At 36.0% G+C, this 24,634-nt stretch overlaps 1 protein-coding gene across 2 annotated transcripts in view; it reads left to right on the forward strand.

Annotated features, from left to right (window-relative positions):
* crybg1a (crystallin beta-gamma domain containing 1a) overlaps nt 1–24,634 on the forward strand; it is a 327,674-nt gene that overhangs the window by 179,782 nt on the left and 123,258 nt on the right. The window contains exon 1 of one of the 2 annotated variants that reach the window (XM_039747874.1): nt 19,292–19,564. The exons of the other annotated variant lie outside the window; for it this stretch is intronic. Within the exon in view, the coding sequence (XP_039603808.1) occupies nt 19,562–19,564 (3 nt within the window). The 5' untranslated portion in view covers nt 19,292–19,561. Of the gene's footprint in view, nt 1–19,291; nt 19,565–24,634 lie in introns of those variants that run through there. 2 annotated transcript variants of the gene reach the window in all.

The raw sequence follows: 24,634 nt of genomic DNA on the forward strand, positions 1-24,634 counted from the left end.
TTAACTTAGATTCCACTATAAATAAATTAAAATCTTTTGCCTGATCAGTTATCTTTTCTTTAATGTATGGTACAGATCTTACAAATTCTGCCAGGGTATGCAAACTTATCAGCACAACTGTAAGGAAGCTTGCCCTTGTAAATGCATTTATCAACAGAATCCTAGTGAACGTACAGTATAAGGAAGCGTTAAAAACATTTTTTTTTCTAGTTATAGTCCATAAAGGTGGCATGATGATCAAACTTTACCTATTTGTCCGATGACAAAAAAAGAGCTGATCACACTAAAACAACGATCCTATACAATTGCTCTGCGGGATTACTGCAGTGTTACAGTATGCCAGAAGAAACATATATACAGTATACACTTCTAACAAGCCATTAAAGTCATATTTAAATTATTAATATGGTCAGCTTTTATTTAAATAGCAAAGCAATCAACCACAATTTTTGTTGAGTGCTAAGAGATTCTCGGATTTTAATCCCCCAGCATTCAACTAACCTGAACACTGAAGAAGATTTATTAGACTTTTGATTATTTCATCAGAGATACTCCTTATGTAGAATTACTATCCAACATGATTTTCTGTTGTGTAGAGTAAGCAGGGTCCTGCCCTCCAGCTGCTCAAATGCTGAGGGTGTTGCACAATGTGAATATAATCTGCTGTTTTATATAATTAAGGTAACTGCTTGCTGACAAGTTATATTCAGTGTTTTATTACAGCCCTTTTTTTTCTTGTACAGTTGGTCTCATAAGAAATGTGTGTTGAGACATGTATGTGTCAGAACAATCAGGTCTGTGTCATTTTAGTCTAATCTGTGCTGTGGAGAGTTCCTCCTCTTTACAGCTTGCTGGAGGTTGAGGTTTTGTTGCCTTAGACATCTGAAGAGTAGCATATTTGGAAAATAATTCAATGACAGATGATGTAAATTCTTCTGAGGTGAGAACGTTTGAAGTCTTTGGCACTGAAGGTAAATTATATTCTTTATTAAAAGTACATTGACTTTCTCAATGGGTTTTAGTATTGTTTGCTATTTTAAGAAATTGATGCTTTTAATTGTAACTTGCTGGTTTGTCTAAATTAAATTGATTGTTTTCAAAGTGCATTTCAGGGATACCAAAACTCATTGCACATTTTAAAATTACTTCAGTCGTTGCTCTGGGTCTCAAATACTTGTATTATATTTGATTACATAATGTAAGTGGGGAAGCCTAAAAGCAATTCCCTGCTTTTATAGAAGCAGCAGGACACAGACAACGAATACATGAAAGACTCTTAATAACTGTGTCAGCTTTGAGAGGAGATTTTATTAGCTTTGTAATTTTACTTTATAGGACCTGGTTTAAGTTCTCTCACTGTCTGTGCTGAGTTTACACATTCTCCCTTTATCTAAAATTCTGGTTTTCTCCCACTTTGCAAAGGTGTGCAGATTAGGCTGATTGGTGCTTCTTAGATGGCCCAGTTTAAGTAATTGTGGGTGTCTGCGTGAATGTTCCTGCAATGTACTGGCACACCATCTGGTATGGTATCTTGACTTGAGCCTATCACTGCCAGGATAGGCTTAAGTTGCCCACGAACCTGTAATGAAAAAAGTCTTGAAAATGAAGGGATTTTATTATGGAGAAAATATTCAGATCTGTCTATTTTATGTTGTAATTACACTTTGGAGGTGGAAAGATAACACCTATTTTTTTAGTAATACCTCACCCTCTACTATGAGTTTAGCTCATGGTGTCTTGTACTCTCCTCTTTTGTTATAGTAGTGTAAGGAAAAGTTTGGAATATTGCATTTATTTTTTCAGTCATGCATCGATAAAGCAAATTATCATTATTATTCATTTGTGTATAATGCAAAAAAATACTTTTACGTTTTTATTATAAATTTTCTATAAATCTGTTGTACCAGTTGGCATTTGGGTTTGACTGTTAGATTAGTACCTGTTTCAACAAAGTATTCCTAGGAGCCATGGCACACCCTTACAAAAGCAGGCTAAGACAGCCAAGTGTCTAACCGCATCCATGGGGTGGAGAAAGCCAGGAACGCCCTGCATCCTAGCATGTTCATGGAGGCCTACAATGGGGAATTTAATGAAGTGCAGAAGCCTGTAAGAAGAAATAAAAAAAGTTCCTATATTCTGCATCTTGGCTTACACTGTTTTGTAACTTATGACCCATCTGTTGGCCACTGACTTATACCTTCAAACTTCAGACTGCTCTAATTTTATTTTAGCAATTCTATGTTCATATTATCACTCGTAACACTTTTATTGCCTACTCACTGTTTATTGTAACATATTGAAGTATATAGGGGCCGAATGGTGGTGTAAACTTTAACAATGCTGCCTGACATCTCCCAAAAACTGAATTTTGCCTGTGTCTGTCTGATATTTTGCACATTGTCCCAATTCCTGCATGCGTTTTCCTACCATGCCTCCGTCAGTTCTAAATAATTCCTATAAGAGATGGTGTGTACTCTACCTGCTCTGTTCCCAATGCTGGCCAAATAGGCTCCAGCTATGTAGTAGGCACTATTTGGAATGAACAGATTGAATAAAAAGGATGAAGAGATTGTATATTAACGTATATTAAAATTCTTGTTTTTGCATCTGTACGTTTTATATCTGGCACAGTGTGACTTTCCCAAGATAGTGTTTCTTCTGTCAGTGAGGAGAAAATAAAGGGAGAGAGAGAACATTGGAGCGGTCTAGATGAGAGCAGGCCATTCAGCCCAACAAAGCTTGCCAGTCCTATCCACTGATGGGGGGATTGGGTGGGGGTGTGGTATAGCGGGTCCACACCTCAGAAAGAGTGGTTGTTTTAATAAATAATCAATTGGCTGGCTCATTCTTTGTGGGTGTGCTCACACGGCTGTGGCGTGTTGGTGGAGTACTTGGGACAAGACGCACCTGCACGTGAAGGTGTGGTCTTTCTCAGATGCTTCATCAGCTTCCTATGGTGTGGGACTGAGACGTTGCACCCATGGAGCCTTATAAAAATGAGCCAGCAGAGAGAAACGGAGAAAGAATGTAAGAAATGGGAGTGGAGGTTAACATAGAATCCCTGGAGCCTACGAAAAAACTCGTAATCCCAAGCCACCTTGAATTCCTTCACACCTTTCCATCGGTGTCTTTTGTTTTGTAAATGTGTCAGTCAGCACAAACAGCAAGCAGCCTGCTATCTCGCCCCCCCCAACACACTGCCACAGCTCAACTCGGGCAAAAAAGTTCTCCTACATCAAGTCTTGTTTGTCTGTGTGTGAAGTGCCTGGAGTTGTATATGGTAAATAATATATTGTTATATGGAACACATGCATTTCATGTGTATTCCGTGTCTACAACAATCTATGTAAATGTAGGATGACAGGAAATGCAAGAAATGTTGAACACATAGCTAAAAGAGAAACCATTTTTTATGTTATAGTACTAACGACAAAATTTTGACATGAAGTGTATATCGTGTGAAGTCCAAATATCAAATAAACACTTTCACAAAAGGTACACATATAACAAAACATGTGTGCTTTTATTCAATAATTTAACCAAAGAAAAAGAAATCGGGTTAGGGTACGATGCAGACACGATCGCTTGGTTAGTGCAGCTGTAAAAACTGCTGAGTCATAATCAAGAGGTAGCGGGTTCAATTCTGGCTTCTTCCCAGAATTACTGTTTTGAGTAATGAGCTGCTCTTATTGTTACAATTATACAATACAAACATTTGATTTGAGTCTGTAACAGCTGGTGTAAGTAAATGGCACTTGTAAAGGTTAGCTTTTTTTTTATTCAGTTTTATTCTCTTAGTCATATTCACACTCCCCCCAATCTGACACTGCTGTTTTCAAATAAAGATGTGCTATAACAGAGATGAACTCGGATAAGGGTGTACATTAGAGAAAGAGAACAGAAGCCCTCCCTGCAAGAAATGGCCAGTCACACATAAGAACAATGCAGCTGCACCAGGTGTAAAGGTGAAAGATGGCATTGTTTGGATGCCACACATATCCTTCAATGAAACAGCAGGGTATGCAGAGCTCACCAAGGTATCATGCAACGTTCTGTTTGTGATTATGTTTTGTGATGGTCTTTATATGAAAAGCATTTATATGTTACTTATATAAAACCCACATTGAATGTTATTTACCTATATTTATTTACTTATCTTCCTTTGTCAGCATACCTGTGTTGATAAAACACATGAAGCTCTGCAGTCTACTTGTGACTTTATGCAATAGGAATATAAGTAAATAAATATAGGTAAGTAACATTCAATAAAATAAAGTCCAAACTGAAAGTAAAAGCTAAAAGTAAAACCAATTTCCACATAGCTGAGAATCCAAAAAGAAAAATATATACTCCAAAAGTAAAATGCATTAAGATTAGAAAAAATTTAACTGACACGTTTAACACCCAGAAGATAATTACTTCTCCAAAGGGGGAAACATTAAAAGAGTCTTCTACTTAGGTAGATAACCTCCTTCTGCTTTGTATGGTCAGTTAATTATTTATAGAAGAATGGTTTCACTACCTGCCTAGTCACTGTTCCTTGAGTTGAACAGTCACTGAAAATCTTGTTAAACATACCAAAAGTCAGTCCTATCTCAGTGTCACTGGAATCTCTTCAAGTCATGATATTAAGCATGGCGATATGTTAATTACTTAGCTACCTGAATAACCTGTGATGTTCAGAAGCCCCTGCTTTATATGAGGTGAAACCTTTATTTTTTCAGAGCTCTGGCAGTTTTTTTGTGCCTGTGTTTTATTTTATTTTTCATTTTCTCTTTTTTATTTTATTTTGAAAAAAATGTTTCAGTATTTCTTTGGTTCTGAGTCAATATTGGACTCATGTGTATAACATGGTCAAGACCTATCACTGTATATCAGTTTATAGAGAATAATATACCAAAATGTATAGTACAAATGTGTGCACTTTTAAAATTGTAGTCCTTGTTCCCATTGAAATTTTGCAGTGCTATATTCTAGAGTGATGCTGTACAACTAATGTGTACTACCTTTTATTGGTGCATTATTCATCTTAGAAGAATATGTTGTTATTGCAGTTCTCATTTGGCAAACATAAAGGAAATCCCAAAACAAAATTTTCATGTAGTATGGATATGGATATGGACTTATGGAGTTTTCAAGGGAAAAAGAGCATTGTGAACTTAAAATTGCTTCAGCTGCTCTTCCATTAGCAACAATACAAGTTGTGTCCCAATGTAAATGCACATCATTGTCCATATTGTATTATGACTGATGATGGAATTTTGTGTGCATTTCATACGTAAACTGCTTAAAATATCATTAGGACCCTCTCATTATTGTTTAGTTCATTATTAAAATATAAAGTATGTATACATTTTTCAGAGCTCAACTTTGTGCATTGAATTTTAAAAAATGTTGTACTATGCTGTCCTATAACTTCCTTCTACTATAAATGGAATTGCTTTATTGTAAATATTAACAAATTGAGTTTGTTCTGAAGTATGAAATACAGTATATTCATTTTTACATTGTTCTGTGAAACCTTTTTTGCATCCTTAACTGTTCTGTTAAGTTAAAAGAACATTAGCGATGTTAGATTAAAGAGATGGTTAGTAGCAAGAACAACTATATGCAAACATCCTATACTCCAGCACAAAACAGTCCTTTCGTTCAGTTTACAAACTACAATATAAAACAATATTAGGCCCAGACCACTAAAAAAAATGCAACCAGCCATTAAAGGATTTGAATACCATTTTGGGTCTTATATTCATATATATTATTAATCAAATGTAACAGACTGTATTGCTCGCACACTCAACACCAGAATAAAGCATCATCAAAGCAGACAGCCCATGTATGTACAGTATAAGTGCAGGACACACAGCTAACCAACAAGAGAGACAAAAGTAATAACTCTCCTTATTTAGTCTTGTCTGAGCCCATGTCATCCACCGTGGTCAAATTTGGTGCCTGTGATTCAGTACAACTCTGCTTGGCGCCTTCTTCACAGCTAATGCCAGATCAAGCTTTGTTACTACCACTTTGTAGCTGAATTCTGTCAACAATGTGGGCATCTTGCAGTGCAAGATAGATAGGTAGATAGATAGATCTTTTTTTTTCCCAGGAGCTCAGAGAAATAAAGAATAAGGGTCCCTTCCAATCTTGTATGTACAGTCAACCCTCGTTTATCACAGTTAATCCGTTCCAGACTCTGCCGCGATAAATGAATTTCCGCGAAGTAGGATTCTTTATTTATAAATCGAATATTTTCGCAGTTAGAGCATAGAAAACCTGTTTACGACCTTCTAAATACAGTAATCCCTCCTCGATCGCGGGGGTTGCGTTCCAGACCCCCCCGCGATAGGTGAAAATCTGCGAAGTAGAAACCATATGTTTGTATGGTTATTTTTATATATTTTAAGCCCTTATAAACTCTCCCACACTGTTAACATTATTAGAGCCCACTAGACATGAAATAACACCCTTTAGTCAAACGTTTAAACTGTGCTTAATTACAAGACAGAGATGGCAGTTCTTTCTCACAATTAAAAGAATGCAAACATATCTTATATTCAAAGGAGCACCGTAAAGAGCAGATAATGTCAGCTAAGAAAAGCAAACAATCAAAAAATCAATACGTGCTTTTAAGTATACAGAAGCACTGCGATAAAGCGGCATTTTGTAGAGGAGCGTCCTATCTTCTAGGCAAACAGCCACTGTGTAAACAGCCCCCTCTGCTCACACCCCCTCCGTCAGGCAGAGAGAGTGAGAGAGACAGAGAGAAGCAAACAAAACAAGCGTCACGCGGGAAGCATATCTTATAGCATTGAGGAGTTTTAGTTAATATGTAATACATGCTCTGATTGGGTAGCTTCTAAGCCATCCGCCAATTGCGTCCCTTGTATGAAATCAACTGGGCAATCAAACTGAGGAAGCATGTAACCTAAATTAAAAGACCCATTGTCCGCAGAAAGCGGCGAACCAGCGGAAAATCCGTGATATATATTTAGATGTGCTTACATTTAAAATCCGCGATAGAGTGAAGCCGCGAAAGTCGAAGCGCGATATAGCGAGGGATTACTGTAATTAAAGTAGTGGGGAGGGGGGCAATTTAAGACATTTTCTAATTTCCATAATATAATATTTAGAAAATGATGTAATCTTCTATATACTTTGGTTATCTAAGACTAGCAGAATACCCGCGCTTCGCAGCGGAGAAGTAGTGTGTTAAAGAAGGTACGAAAAAGAAAAGGAAAAATTTTAAAAATAACGTAACATGATTGTTAATGTAATTGTTTTGTCATTGATATGAGTGTTGTTCTCATATCTATCTATATATATATCTATCTATCGATCTATCTATCTATCTATCTATCTATCTATCTATCTATATATATATATAGCAAAATACCAGCTTGCAGCGAGAAGTAGTGTGTTAAAGAAGGAAAGAGAAAGAAAAGGAAACATTTTGAAAATAACGTAACATGATTGTCAATGTAATTGTTTTGTGTATTTGGTGGCAGCGTCACAAAGTTATTTTCGTCTAGCTGCATCAGAAAATGTACCACGACGTCTGACATGCCTCCTTTTACTGTTTTATCACAGCTTGGATTGTTGCTGTCATATATATATATATATATATATATATATATATATATATATATATATATATATATATATATATATACACACACACATACACATACATACACATATACATACATACACATATATATATATATATACACACATATACATACACACACACAAATTATATATATGTGTGTATGTATGTATGTGTATATATATATATATATATATATATATATATAATCTAGATAGGGGTGTGTGTGTGTATATATATATATATACACATACATACATATATATACACATATATATACTTGTGTGTATGTTTGTATGTGTCTATATGTGTGTGTATAGCTTTGGTCACTGATTGCAAGGGACAAATAATAAAATGTAGTCTATAAGTTATTAAACAGTAAAACATTAACGTTTTAAGAAGTACAGGTACATTGAGCACTACTGGAGTGGTTGGGTAAACTACATTTTAAAGACTGTGTAACACAACAGATAAGTAACTAACAGCAGCTAAAATGTATATGGATCATCTCTCGGTAGTAGATCCCTTTTGAAAGGCGCTACACGACGGCTGTGGTATAGAAATTACATTTTCTATGTGAACTTTCAAATTTGTGCCTCTGGTAATGTGCCTTACCGGCAATTAAAGAAAATTATTTTTGTGTCCTTTGCAATGTTAAGAGAGAAAGGCTTTGGTTTGGGATAAAAGGAAAAAAGGTGTAAAGAAAGGAAAGTTGCCTTTCCTTTTATATAGTATAGAGATGTGTTCGCTGACGATATGAGCATCTTCTGGGGACAGTCGCAGTGGGTCTTGTGTAGACTGGTGAGACGTCCCGCCATTAATCGGCTGTGATGGCACTGTCAGTCTTCCACTCCTGTGCGTATCTTCATAATCCGAGCTGAGGGCCTCATAATCGTATACGTGCAAAAGAAAGTGTGAATCGCCTTAATATTATTTTGCCGTGGTGTAGAAAAGGGGTCCCGTGTTTGCACTTGTCTGGGCTATAGCGCAGGGGGAGGAAGAAAAAAATTAAAAGTGCTCACTTTGACTTAAGGCAGAAGCGCAGTCAGCGTCTCAAAGGCCGGCACAGCTATGCACGCGCTGGCTGCTCGACTTTTGCTGGGCAGGAGACCCCTTTGTACACACGTTCATGATATCAAAAGTCTCAGCGTTCTTTGGAGGTAATTCATATATTATATATATATAGCAAAATACCCGCCTACTAGCGGAGAAGTAGTGTGTTAAAGAAGTAATGAAAAGAAAAGGAAACCTTTTAATAATAACGTAACATGATTGACATTGTCATGAGTGTTGCTGTCATATAAATGCCTGCCTAAATAAGTCACCCTCGCTTTGCTCTTACTTTTTTACCGTTCATTTAATCATGGCTAGTGGCGGAAAACTTATAAAATGGAAGGAGGATGGCTTTACCAAAACAAATATTGATGGCGAATCGATTATTCATAAAGCTTGAATTGGTGATCTGTTTTTCTGTGTTAACCTCATATTTTTCATACTTCTTCTCAAACTAAGGTGGTGCGAGGGTAAAATGAATCGGGATACGGTGATCAATGTAATCGGTGTACCAGGAAATCATGCATTGACAAAAGCTCCCCTTTGCTTGTAATGCAAAGTGTGATTAAATGCATTATTTTTAACGTTAAGGAGCACATGCATCGAAGCTTCTCAGCTGTGCTTGTGCTAAGAACGAAATGAGATGAATGGGAGGGTGATGATGACGTGACTCCCCCACCCGCCTTAACTGTCAATCCCCACAAACACAGTCTCTCGGAATTTGCATAAGCACACCCCTTCACCTACAATTTTAACTTAGTTACAAAGTGATCAAAACTCTCGTTTATATCCTGCGTCCTCTCATTAAACTTGTATCCCGCATTCCCGTGGGCATGTGAAACGCCAGCGGTAGCCTGTCTATGAACTTAATTTAAAGTTTAGGTTTGCACCTTGCTTTCTTTCCGAGGTAGCAGGACTCATGAATATGGTAGTATATGTCACTCGCTCGCTTCTTATTGTTTTTCGCTGCCTTCTCAATTATAAAATGCAAGTTTTCTTAAGCGCTTTTTGGAGGTCTTCCTGATTTTCTACGCACTGCGTTGACAGTCAGTTCACGTGATTACGTGGGAGGCGTGATGATGTCACACGAAACTCCGCCCCCCACGTCTTTCCAGCTAAACTCTATTACAGTTAATGGAGAAAAATACCTTCCAGTTATGACCATTAGGCTTGAATTTCGAAATGAAACCTGCCCAACTTTTGTAAGTAAGCTGTAAGGAATGAGCCTGCCAAATTTCAGCCTTCTACCTACACGGGAAGTTGGAGAATTAGTGATGAGTCAGTGAGTGAGTGAGTGAGTGAGTGAGTGAGTGAGTGAGTGAGGGCTTTGCCTTTTATTAGTATAGATAACGTTAAATTACTATAAGCATTGACTGACATGTCTGGGAGTAAAACACCTGCTTGAAAGGTGCCTGTTCATTGAAAAATCTCCTATTCAGTTATTTATGAATCCACAAGTTTATATATTTAAATTATTAGTGGATGGTCTTTGCAAACTTGATGACCGCCCACAATGGCAGGTCTACCTGGAAATTACATTTGTCTGATACTTTTTCCTTTTTACTTTCTAGTAAAGTACTTTACTATTTTTTTATGTTTTGGTATTTCTAAGTGAATTACAGCTTTTCTTGTTGTTTCAGAATACAGAGCATATAATGTACAACACCAAACTGTAGGTGGCGGGTTACATTCTCAATAGGTGCTACCTAGCTAACAAAGAAAACATAAATCAATTATAACCATTAATAAAACAAAGCATTAAAAATCAAAAGCAGTGAGAAAAAAGAAGAATTGTTGAGGAGCCAGAAAAACTGTTTTTTATTTTAAGGTAGACGGGATAAGACTTAGGTTATGCCACTCTGTTGGTAGGCATATAAATTTAGAGCCTTGCTGTTATTTCTTCTTCCACATAGGGTAAGGACTTTGTCCTACTGTATCTACAACCTGGGCCAATAGACTATTAATGGAGCAGAACAGCAAGATGTCATTGAGGACCAACGGAAGGAAACATTACAGATCTCAGGCACCTGTTAGGGAAACAAGAGGCCTGTTTATTTTTGGTGTAAGGCCCCACACCTTCATTTGTCTATTTTTTTTGGTCCTGTTTGCAGCAGAATGATGATCACATTCCTAACATAACAATCAGTACAACATTCTCAGATATTTTAATTGAATTTGAAGTGATTGACAGCCAGAGTCTAACCTGGCAGCACTGTGTGCAAGGCATGGAAACAGTGGATGCAGTGTTTGTCCATTGTAGAGCCTACTCATGCACATACCGACACTAACACTAACACATGGATCTGGAATCGCCCCTCATCCTAAATGTTCAAGCCAAAAAAAAGGCCTGGAAGTCTTTAGTGATTTTAAATGTTCCAACTGTAAAATGAAACAAAAAAAAAATCTAAAAAATAGTGTTTATAATCCTGCCCATGTAATTCTATCATATTTAAAACAGGGTTTAACAAAACACCTGAAGTGTGAGAGTTCCAGTCTTGTGTGTTGGAGGCACAGGAGGCAGGAGTGGCACTAACGTTGTTTCAGTCGACATGCCGTGGCATATATTATAAACTTGACTTCGGGCAAGAAGTCTCTTGATACACAATTAATGTAGGTGTCAATAACCATATTACATGCAGTACTTTCTCTGTGAGTCAAAATTTTTCTGTGATGACTCTGATGAGCTCTAGAGGGCAAGGCAAATATTTCTATTTTGAGGGGATTTGTAGCATGAGTTTAATAATATACAGATTAAACAAGCCATAAAGGATTTAAATTTGCACAGCTAACACATATTTGGAGGTGATTTTCCAAATTATGAAAGCAAAGATGCTAAAAAAAATAGGAAGAAGTCTCACTTTTTTTTAAAGACTCAAATACAACTCTTATTTAGAAAAAGGTTACAATGAATGAGAAATTTCTGGAAAGTCAACAAAGTTTTATATTTGCATGATACATATATTAATTATATGTTTGCAGCCACCGATAAAAATGACAAAATATATTTTGCCCAATCAGAATGTCATCTTGAGTATATGGACTGTACCATCTGTAGGCTGTAACCTATTAATTGTTCTCTGAAGAAGGCCCATTTGTAATATTCTGATATTTCCTTATTTCAGTTTTAGTTAACTATACCTTTGGCAGTTTACTGCTTACCATTTCACCATTTTAGATCATTCATTGCATTTTAACTAATTAAATTTAAAGATACACACACACAAATCCTCAGTTTTTCCAGTTTAACTCTTACTTCATAATATTTAAAATTGTTCAGTTCACAATAAATGGATTTTGGGGCATTGTTAATTTCAGTGATGTACAAATATCTTCCTCATATTTAAACAATATTTGTTAGTGAATTCTGGAAAAAAAGTCCTTTAAAACTGACCCGTGAAAGCAATGTCCTTATTGTGTTACTTGATCTGGGGTTACTGCAGTATCTTGGAGTTATGCATCTTTCTAAGTGTTTCAAAGTGCAAAATTGGAAATGTATTGTTCTTAGTTGTTATTATTACATCATTGAAAAGTATTTTTGTCATTTAAAAACCTATATTTCCATAACTATGCACTCAATTAATGCAAACCTGTCTCCAAATTGTTGCAGTAATCAATCAAAATAGATCAAATGGTGCAAATTAAAAATTTTATGTTGCTGTTGTAAGTTTGAAAATTATTGTCTAATGGGCAACTTGTATTCTTGTTTGCTCATTGGAAGTGATGACCATTTATTTATATTTTGTGAAGCCTCCTGACTCCAACTGAAAGTTACTTTGTTCTTTGAAGTTTTTTTTTCAGCTTAGTTAATCACTATCATGGAACGCCACATCTATTTTAGGGACATCCTTAAATTATGTAAATATATCTTGAGATAGTTGAGAGATATCTTGAGAGATAACTTTAAATACCTAGTGATGTTTTTCCAAAATAAATATTAATTTAAATAATTTAATGAAATATTAAAAGCAATCCTCTTTAATAAATCCCCTGTGTGCGTCCAGGTGTCCGTGTGTGTCTTTTGGTGAAGTGCGCATACGCAAGGCTCAGTGCAACACGCATGACCGGCACCGTGGACGCACACACACTAGAAGCTGGGCACACAGTGAATGGCGTAGCCGCAGCCGCGCATGATAAGCAAATATAGGACAGCTTTGCTGGGGAGAGTGCTGATTGGGTAGTCGCGGCCGTGCATGATAAGCAAATAAAGGACAGTATTGCTGGGGAGAGTGCTGATTGGGTAGTCGCGGCCACGCACATAAAATCCAATGCTGGGGAGACGCCACACATACTGCCCCGTGCATGTTTACTAACTAACTATCTACTAACAACATGCCACCCAAAAAAAAGGACACATCAAGTAGGACAAAAGACACAGACACTTAAATCGTATATAAGCAACATCTCCTGGAAGAACAGTCAGCTCAGCAAGTAAACATCAACAAAAGAAAGGCTGAAAGACAAAGAAAAATACGAGCAAACAGATCGATTGAAAAAAAGAAAATGAGTGTCGGAATATTCCCCGTGTTGATTTGGCTCTATCCTCTACTAATTTACCCTTTACCGTAAGAAGGCAACAATTTCCAGTTACATTAGCCTTTGCCATAACAATTAATAAAGCTCAAAGGCAAACCTTAGAAAAAGTTGGTATTTACTCGCCAGAACCATATGTTGTTGTCAACGTTGTAGATGGTCCTGAACAAGGCAAACTGTTGCCAAACTCAGACAGAGTATTTACAAAAAATGTTGTCTATATTGAAATTTTATTGAAAAATGTCCTGAGGTAAAAAAATAAAAACATTTTCCTAAATATCTTCTTCAGATATTGTGTATTACAGATTATTATAAAGTTTTACACTAAGGCAATATTAATTATACTTACTGTATTGTCATATACGTTTCTATTTTATTTTTAATATTTTACTTTAGGCTTCTTGCAAAAATATTTTTAACAAAAAAATTAAGAGAACAAACAAAATGAGGTCAGGGTCCCTTGCCATTTAATATAGACTGTTCCTAATAATGTTTATGCAATACTGTTCTAGCACCCGTTATTGTAACGGGCTTAATGTCTAGTTTAATATAATATCTGAATTGAATGAGTTAAATATATATTTCAAATACACTGCTGAATAAGACATCTGTGGTAATTTCACTTCATCTTGAACTGATTTATAGTCATCTATCAATATTTTTGAGGTATCTTTAAAGCATTATTAAAAAACTAGGTTATTGCTTAAATATCTCTTTATATCCCTTACTGCACTTTTAAATATATCTTTAAATGATTCACAGATACACTTAAATCACTTTTTCTTAATTTAAAGGTATCTATGAATGATTTACAGATACCTTTAAATCACTGCCTGTTTAAACTTGCTCTTCATTCATTTACATATATCCACAAATTGTTACATATGTATTTAAAGATGTCAGTAAATAAATTATAGATACACTTAAATAACTTTCTGTCTGTTTAAAGATAAATATGGGATATGCAACAACATCTATTTATTTATTGAAAACAATACAGGTCCCGAATATACTGATTTATTATATATGTAGTACAACATTACTATACCAGACATTAACTAAGTTTTCCCAATATGTCTTCCAGATACTTTTTTTTAAAGCTATTAAGGTTTCTGTTTCAACTGCATGACTTTGTAGTTTGTTTCAGATTCCCTTGAGTTTTTGTGTAAAGAACTGCTTCCTGTCTTCAGTCTTAAGTGTATTTTCCCTTAATTTCCACTGGTATCTTCAAGTGCTTGCAACCTTTCTGAAAATGCATAAAAAGTGAAATGTGCATCCTGTCAGCCTCCATTTAATTTCCTTTGTGTAAAAAATTTGAAGAACACACACACTCACCAAAGAACATGCAAATGTATAATGTGCCTTCAACAACAGACCTAGTATTTGGGCAAAATGATCAGCACTGTGAATGCAGTTAAAGTAAATGTGGTATTATTTAAGGCAGTAGCACACTTAAATACTTTATACAGAAAAAAGCATTTTGTGAATGCATGAAAATGTACAGGGTTATGCTGCTTAAAGGGTGCCATTTTACTTTGTTAAATTAATAATATTTACTCATGTAAGATAACCTTGAATGGGTGAAATTGGTAACATGTTTTCATAATAGTTTAGGATAAAATCTACAAAACCAAATTGCTATTTAGAGATAGCTCAAGTCATGTATAATTCATTTTGCTCAGATATTTTTATTTTCACATTTGATATGTTTAAATCCATTTAGAGATTCCTCTAGTTTGTGAATTTTTTTTGCTGTAGACTACCTTTATATTTTCTTCTAATTGTTAGAAGACAAAACTACAATAGAAATAAGTATCTTTCTGAATTTAAAAGTGAAGCTCAAAACTCACTATTGCCAAGATCTGCCTATAAAGCTTGGGAAAAATATTCTAATTATTCAAAAGATTTAGCTAATTATCTTAATTAATGAAAAATTCCTTTAAAATATTTTAGTAAGCATTGCATTTATTTATCTAATGCCCTGGAGAGTTGGGGATTATTAGGCCAAGGTCTCTAAGACTGCAGCTACATCTGACTTTGTATTTGATTTTCTGTCTTCCAATTGACCATGAATCCCCGGAGAGGTTTATTTTCTCCAGGAATGCTGGAGTTTTTTTTTTTCCTCTTCTCATTTGCAAACTAGCCATAGTTCAACAATTAATTAATTGACAGTTATTGTTAGTTACTGTGTTAAAAAGTTTCAACTGCTTTGCTTTCCTGTGTGTTTAAACAATCCTTTGTCTTTATTTGTACTAAGTCTGTCATTTTTAAAATTCATACTTGTATTGTATCTGAGAACTTGTCACTTGTTATTTCGAATTGAAACTGAATTTTCCTTGCTGTTTTTGTCAGTCATTCGTGGATAGTGTTTATTCATCAAACCTGAAAGTACAAATATTTAATGATACTCAAACTTTACATTCCTTTAATGTGTTTTGGAGAGAATATGATGTTGTTTTTCAATTTTAATGGTTGTACCTTCAGTGTTCCAAACTGTTATGTAAGATTTTAAAATGGTCTTCTGAAAGCAGTGATGAGCATAAAGAGGTTTTTGGGATTTTAAAACTCAAAATTGGAGAGCATATGAATTCCAATAAAGAAAAGAACTTACAAGGAGAAGTATTAATCATTATTATAATTTGTTATCTGCAACTCTATGCATATGTCAAACATATGCAGGCCAGGCTTACTAGAGACTGTGTTGGCTTGGTATAAGTGAACCATCCTTGTGATCCTTCCAAGTTAATTCCTGGTTGCTTACAGATTAGTTCCTGCCTTAAGCCTGATGCTGATGGGATATGCTACAACTCACATCTCTCACTTTATTACTGATATAATGCAACTATATAGTGCTTATCTATAATGTGATCAATTTAAAAATAACCTAGTTAAAGCCTATTGTTTAGCCTAGAAGTAGAATTTTTTAAAGAAAGGATAAAGGAGATTTAGGGCAATGAGACATTGTCCTAAATCTTTGGGTTGTATAGTTCAAACACTTAATTCCTAAAAGCAATGTGTATGTTTAATACAGTTCTTGCTCTAGATATGAGATGTTGGCAGTAGGATGTTTTATGTAATGTTGGAGACAGGTCTGCTCTGAGTATAAGAACAAGTATGTGCCAATCTATTGCTTTAGGCAAAAAGAGACATTGTTTTCTGCTCAAGCCTGGCACAAATTAAAGGTTTATTGAATTTATAAATTGCTGCTAGGCTAGGGTTGTTTTTTTTTTTTTTTTGCTTCCTTAATTTAAATGACAGAACATTTTTTGGAAGAATAGAAAACTCTAAAATCATTTTCATTAAAAAGACAGACACCTGTCTGCATGCTTTTACTTGTGAGTTACTTTAATTGCAGGGATAGAGCACCTTCACGAACTAGGCCAAGAAGATGCCTTTTTCAAAATATGCTGTATGTATTTTTCTAGAAACTATTAAAGGACAAGCAGGGGTGCAGCTCTAGAAAAAGGGTACAGCAGAACCCTAAGGGAGAAGCAAAAGACCCATAATGTTGTGTACCTGTTAGCAGCTATAAGATACTGGTAAAAGTCCATTTAGTAAAGCAGGATAACTCCAAAGTAAATAAATTGCATGCAGAAAAAGAAAAACATCTTTAGAATATCTTAATGTAGAAAAGGCTTCCTTGAAGTTAAACTTTCATTGCCATTGCCTTTTTGTAATTGTAAAGTGGCATAGTTACATTGATATTATTTTTTTTTCATCATCAGTCAGCCAAAAAGACCAGAAAATGTGAAAAGTTAGACATATTAAAATAAAAAAAAGTTTTAGTGGGAGGATGGTTTTGTTTTTAGAGAGGCAACCTGTCATTCTATACTGTTTTGCAGATCTGTTAATTCAAAATCGTATGTGTACAGTATAAATCACAAATATGTTCAGTAAACCATTACTACTCTTATTGCATCAGCTGACAGTTGCTGTGCTTTTGCAAAGAAGAGTCCTCATTTTAGAAAAAAAATACTGAAGGTGAACTGACCTCTTGCCTTATAAACTTCTGGGCACAATTGCCAAATTAAATCCTTCTATATGACATAATTCTAGAGAAGAAAAAATATTTTATTAGGTGTTTTATAAACTTTTAGTGATATTAGAGATTCAGAAGATAACAATATGTAACCACCTAGGAAAGATATATTATAAGAAAATGTAGATAAATTAATGAAATATTATATTATGATCATTTTTAAGTAGTTAATTTACATATTTTGCTATACAAAAGTGTTACATTTGATTTTTGTTTAATGTAAATTTAATTCGAAAGAGTTTCACAAAAGGAGCAGACATTAAACATGGACCAGTCATGTTCTAACATGTTGATTGCAATTACTAGTCTGCTGTGTCTTTAATGACTCAAGATGAGCACATTCCATTTCTAACAAGCCCCTTAAATGCCTTCTCAGTCATTCATCTCAGTTGTTCATTCATGGTTTTACAGAATTTGGTCTCATCATCTACCTTCTCCTTTCTGTCTTCCAGAGTATTAAAAAAAAGCTTAAAAATACTTTTCTAAAATATTGCAGAGTTAAAATAAGTGTCTATCTGTCCATCTAGTCCTGATGGTCATTTATCTTGATAAATGTTGCTCAGTGAGTCAAAGGTTTAAGGGCAGTATTGGGCATAAGGCTGATGATATTGTATTATTCTATAATATTTTCCAAATAAGCACTTGGTTGACCTGTGTACATTTAATACAATAGCTACATAGCTGTCAATACTGAGCATATTCACTTGCGATTCCAATACCACAGAATATATTTTTTTCAAGCCAATGTGGTGCAAAATTAATTTCCAATAGGAATTGTTCAATAGGAAAAATTCTGATTGTAATTCATTTACATAATCCGCATCATACATGGTATTGCTGATGATAGCTATTCCTATGAAGCAAGATGTAAAAGTTCACACTGCCTTTAATTTGCATCACAAAAAAATCAAACAGTAGTCACTTGAATGGGCACTGTCTTTTAGTCCCCAAGACAGAAATGAAAAGTTCAGGGTGCTGCAAATGCCCAAAGTTATTGTGAAACACCGTGTGGCTAAAGGGTCTGCCCAAGCAACACTGAAACAGGCCAGTGGCACCAGACATAAAGAGAATTTCTCAATCTCCAAAAATAAATATTTTCTAGATAATGAAATTTAATTGAGCATATCATAGAAATTGGAAAAATAAAATATTATGACAACTAAGTAAAGTTAACAAGTTAAGTTAAAAAAAACTTTTTAACAATATGTTGAATTACTGAAACAATTTTACTACTTATTACACTCATTACATTACAGAGAGAGAGAGAGAGAAAGAAAGCTGCATCCTAATAAATGAAACGGAAAGGTTTCTCTTACAGCCTATATGCTGACACCATGCTGTCACCAATATGTATTACTTTAGAATGCCTAGCTATGAATTATTTAAATGTCTTCAAGTGGATGAAATGCGGCTAGTAATAGATTAGATCATTACTGACTTAAACGTATCTGTAACCGCAAGGGGATCAAAATATTTTACAGTATAATCCAGAGCTATAAATTACAGTTCTTGTCAGTTTAATCCTGTCTTTAGTGTGTATAGTGCAGTATAGAAGGAAAGAAAAATAAGAAACAGTACTAAAAAACTAAGGAACTACATTCGCTAAAGGGGATGCAGTCTGAAACCCAGAAATGTCAACATTCAAAACGAAGAAAATCTCCAATCAGTTTTCTCAAGCACCATACTTTCAGCAGCATATAGCTATAGTGATGTCAGTAGCTTATGAGAATTCATTATGAACAAACAAAACATGCTGCCAAATGATAAGGAAGTAATGAATAATGCATGTTCAAATTTAAGAGCTAGAATTGCTCAACAGCTGCCATACCTGTACTGATCGACCCTTCCCCGAATGCTGGAGGGCAGCTACACCCATCTGACACACCCAGCCGGTTAATTCTATCCGACAAGCGTTCTGCATTTGCCGTGCCCCTTAATCACTGCGTTATGTAAATGCATTTATATAACAATGGTAGCGTATTGGCTATTTCAAAAATATTTTGCTGTATGCAAATATTTCTTTGTACCTATAATAAAAAGCCGGTTGAATACTGCGCAGCTATGTGGGGCATTCTTCGCGTTTATTTTTAGACAGTTATGTACGCTTGTGTTGAATTTTTAAACATTCGCTCTCATAGAAGAAAAACAAACAAATAAAATTATATTCGGATATTCTTTTCCGCGGAATTATTATTGAGAAAGTGGTCAGTTTCTGGTAAAGAAAAGGGGTGGAGCCGGGCGCTTTGACTATCTCCCATCGGTAATTTGAAGGCGCCCAGCTATCCTGTGCACCACGACAATGTTTTAGTTCAAACTTGGTCAGAGACTTAATCATGGTAAGCACATTTTTTCTTATACTACGAGTTTATTTTAAGTATTACTTGTTTTGATATTCGTTTACTTTGACTTAAAAGCGTAAATGGTGCACAGTTCAAGACTCGGCATGCATTTCAACGCCTAACTCGCCCCCTGCCAGGATCGAAATTCCTGAGCGAGGGAGGATGGATCCACCAGTGAGGCAGTCACTCACATAAAGGAAATGTTTAGTCCTGATTGTTTTTATAATTATTTATTACGTTGTCGGCTGTCACATGCATTGCTGTGTCACTCACACCTGGAGAAAGAACATTTTTTGTAGGATAATTCCAAATAGTACAATTTTAGAATTTTTGCCAATATGTATGGTCTATGAGAAGAATATACGTTTTTAAGGCTGTGTCCTTTTTTCTGTGGTTAATATACTTGCACACCAGCTAGGAGATGATATAAATGATATAAAGTTATGGATGCACACCGAGTAAGAAGAAAAGATATAATTTCCAAAGAGTAAAGTCTAATAGTGTACCATTTTTGTAAATAATATACTTCTTATGCATTCTACTACATCTTTAGATTTGTAAACCTTAGTGTTGTTTGGTGTTGTGACTTTAGTCTGTGTGATTAGGCAGCACAAAAGTGCAGTGGGTAGCTTTTCCACCTCTGTGTTTGAAACCCGGTCAAATCCTGGTATGTGTGCCTTTCTTTTTGTGCGGTGTTTACAAGATCTCATCTCATTTTTGTGGGAGTCTTTGCAGTGTAGAAAGAACATACTTTTGATTTCACTGGAAAATTTAAACTGACCAAAAGTGGGTGAGGGCGCCATGCGATACTACCAGTCTGTTCAAGTTTGGTTCCACCTTAGTGCCAGATGCTACAGAACCAGGCTTGGCACACCGCACCTTTGTACTGCATAAATCAATTTCAATAAATGGAAGACTTTTACACAATTTGCCTTCTCATACATTATTTGTTTTTCCTTTTTAAAGCTGTCATTTTCTTTTTTAATTTTTTGTAAACATTTTGAGCAAACACGAATGAGTTCAAGTATTTTCATTACAAAATGTCAAATTAAACTTAAGCTTAAACCCTAAATTTGTTTTCCTAACATGGAAACTGACAGTAGAATTATTTACAGTATTAATTAAATTAAATGTTGAAATTAGCTTCTCACTGAGAGACTTGTTGGAACAAAATTAGTATTAAATAAATTTTAAGGAACTACAGTATATGAGGAACCTGAAGCACAGTCATTGTTGTACATTATAAAATCATGTATTTTATGTTAACAGTCAAAAAGGCATATTATAGCAATCATGTCATCATTTTCTAACCCGCTTCAGCCAGACCAGAGGCATGGGGGGTGCTGGAACCTATCCCAGCAAGGCTACGGCACAAGGCAGGAACAAACCCAGGACAGGGTGCCAGTCCATTTCTGGTAAACACATCCACACACCAAACACACACTTGAGCCAATTTAGTGTTACGAATACACCCAACCTGCATGTCTTTGGACAGTAGGAGGAAACCCACACTTACACAGGTAGAAAATGCAACCCGGAACTCAAAACCTGGTCTCCTTATTGTGAGGCAGCAGTACTAAAATTGCACCTCTGTGCAAGCCTATATGTTGTAGCAGCTCTTTAATGATAATGATTTTTCAGTGACATTTAGGAGATGACCTAAAAAAAGTAATGTGCCTCAGTTACGACCCATTACTTTTTATTTTATATGTATTTATCCAGTTTAGGGTTGTTAGAGGCCAGAAGCTACTGTAATGGCACAAAGGTCCAAGGCAAGAACCAGCAACAGATGTGGGAAACACAATACAGTCATGATATTGCCTTTTAAAAAGTATTTATCCCATGGAAGTTTTCTCATTTAATTGTTATACTACATTAAATCATAGTGGATTCAATTATTTTGTGTTTTATATTTGTAATTAATTCAGACTACTTTGCAGTTATCTGTTTTGACTTTGACATTATGTTTATCAGTCAGAAAAATTAAATCCACAGTAATTTAATGTTGAATAATAATAGAATTTGAAAACATTCAAGGAGGAGAATACTTTTTATAGTCACTATAGCTCATATATATGTGTACAAAAATCATGTGGACACTGGGATAACACGCAAACTATATACAGATACTGATCAAACTGAAGATAAGGTTCAGGGGTCAGATTTATAAAATTTGGGTATGCACAAAAACAGGACAGAAACGTGCATAGGCAATTTTCCTTGTTAAAGATAGCATTTATAAAAGAAAACTTGATTGGATAACATGCATATATTTATGGCAACTCTGACCCATACATATGCTATATTTAGAAGAAACTGAGAAATGATGACACTGTTGATCAAGTAGAGAAATGAGGCCAAGCCAGGTAAATTACCACTCACACACACAATAATTTATATTACCGCACTGTTATTATAATGAGCTTTACATTAATTTTCTTTGCAGACGCTTTTATTCAAAGCAACTTACAAAAGAGGTAAACATAATTAGGTAACATTAGGCTAGGGCCGGTTTGCTCTGCAAGTGTAGTAGGACAGGTAAAAAAAGTTAATTGCCACAAGTGAGAAGATATAATAACTAATAAAATGTATATTTAATGGAAAATGACACACTGTAGGATCAAGCCCAAGAGTTAGTGATTTCTACTTCACGCTCAGAACATGTACGCGCCCGCATCATGGCTGCCACGCGTTCCTAGCGTTCATTTCACGCGTCCTCTGAGCAGGTCCTCAGAAATTAGCACCACACGTGCGCGAGTTGCAGTACTAGCAAAAAGTCAGGGGGCGCAGTGTGCTAAAAGTCAGAACGTGATGACAGTGTCTCTGTTTACTATCTACATGTGACAGAAAGCCTCTATGCAGATCCTACGGGATGAATGCTTCGATGTGGTGAAGCAAAATGCCGACATACAGATGCATTCGTGGTGCTTTTATATTCAAGCGTCGCATATTCCCGATCGTAATGACATGGTACATTTTAAGTCTCACATACCATCTTTTGTGCTGTCTTTTTTTTTTTTTTTTTTTTGCAACTTAACAACAGCAACATAATGTATAGCGCTGTATTTGAGCCACTGTGAAAAAAAATAAAGGACACAGTGAAAATGTGTATTTTGTGATTAAAGTGGAAATTTCGGCTTTAATCTCGAAATGTCCACTTTAACCTCGTAGTTTATTTTATCATTAATGCAGACCATCGTAAACGTCATCCCAGTTTTTAATCGCTACGAGCTTCTTGGACCTGACAGCAGCGGCAAGCAGCAATAGATTACCACACAGAACAAATTTATATGTATGATATTCCAACTCTCTGCACATTTAGAATCTTTAGATTTGTACTTGATACCACTTTCATGATGAAATGCATTAAAGTGTGTATGTTACATTTTACATATAATTTCATTTAAATAATGAATACTGTTAATAATTACACACATGGGGGGAATAATTACACACATGGGGGTGTCACGGTGGTGGAGTGATAGCACTGCTGTCTCGCAGGGAGTTATGTTCCTGGTATTTCCTGCTTGTATTCCACACTGTGCTCCGGTTTCCTTCCAAAGATATGCAGATTTGAGGATTTGGTGCCGCTAAAATGACGCTAGTTTATGCGAGTGCTTGTATTCACCTTGCGATGAGCTGAGGCCTCGTCCAGGGATTGTTTCTCACTCTGCCCAATGCTTGCTGGAATGGACACATCCCTGGAATGATGGATTTAATCAATAAACATAATTTTCAGAGATATTGAGGTAAGGTGTCATCAGAATTTAATGAGTGTTCTAGGCAATTCACAACACAGAGAAGCCGAACATGTTCTCACCGTGATAATATCTCGCACTGCCACCTGGTGGATTCCTCCAGATTTACGTAAAGTACGTGCGCAAGTATGAACACTACAACACTTGCGTAGCAGGAGTGTCCGCTGCAGCATGCGTCGTGTCGCGTGAAGTATAACTCTGGCCTTAGGAGTCAGCCCATGTGAGAGCAGTCCTACTGATGCCCAGGTTATTGAAGGTGGCAAGATGGATGTCGTGGTTGACTGTGTCAAAGGCAGAAGAGAGATCCAATGGATGAAGACTGATGACATGATGGTGGCTCTAGCAAGTCATAGCTGGTTGACCACAGTCAGTAGAGCCATCACGGTTGAATGGTTCCTCTTGAAGCCAGACTGGTTGACATTGAGCAATCTATTCTGTATAAGGAAGGAAGTGACCTGTTGGAAGCATCAAATTCAAGTGTTTTGGAAAGAAAGGAAAGGAGAGAGATAGGTCTGTATTTGTTAAATTGGGATGGATCAAGTGTTTTTTTTTTATTTGAGAAGTGTGGTCATCAGAGAGCATTTGAAGATGGTAGGAAATGTACATGAGTTGAGTGAGGTGTCAATGATGTGTGTAATTGAAAAAATGAAGAGGGAGAGATGGCCTGAAGGAAATTTGAGGTAATAAGGTCAAGTGGACAGGTAGTGGGTGATTGGAGAGTTTAGAAACATCAGTGGCAGAGAGTAAAGAGAATGTGGAGAATGTTGGGTGATGCTGATGAGGAGGCATAATAAGTACCAGTGAGAGTGAGAACTGACTGCTGATAGCAGCCACCCTATCCTGAAAAAGGGTGGCAAAGTCATCAGCAGACAAGGAAGTTGGGTGAGGAGGTGGAAGAGGGTAAAGAAAGGATGTGAAAACAAAGTACAGAGAGAAAGTGTTGGTGGTGTTATTAATTCTGGTCTGATAGAACCTTACCTTAGTGCTGATGGTGGCAGAAGAAAAAGATGCAAGAAGGGACTGTTCCTTAGCCAGGTCTGTTGGAAACTTTGGCATCCTCCACATACTTTCAACTGAGCTCGGTCTGCTGATTGTGGAGTTCTTCACAAAGCCAGGGACAGGAGGGTCTTTTGCATGCAGGCCTAGAAGAGAGGGGATAAAAATTGTCAAGACAAGAGAACAGAGTTGAGCATAGGGTGTCTATGGCAGTATTGGTGTGAAGAGAGGAGAAGTCATCAGGAGGAGGGAGGGCAGAGGAGACTATGGAAGATTAATGGGTGGGAGAGAGGGAGTGGAGGTAATAACGGAA

Source organism: Polypterus senegalus, chromosome 3, assembly GCF_016835505.1.
Source record: "Polypterus senegalus isolate Bchr_013 chromosome 3, ASM1683550v1, whole genome shotgun sequence".
In the NCBI taxonomy this organism is placed as follows: Eukaryota; Metazoa; Chordata; class Cladistia; order Polypteriformes; family Polypteridae; genus Polypterus; species Polypterus senegalus.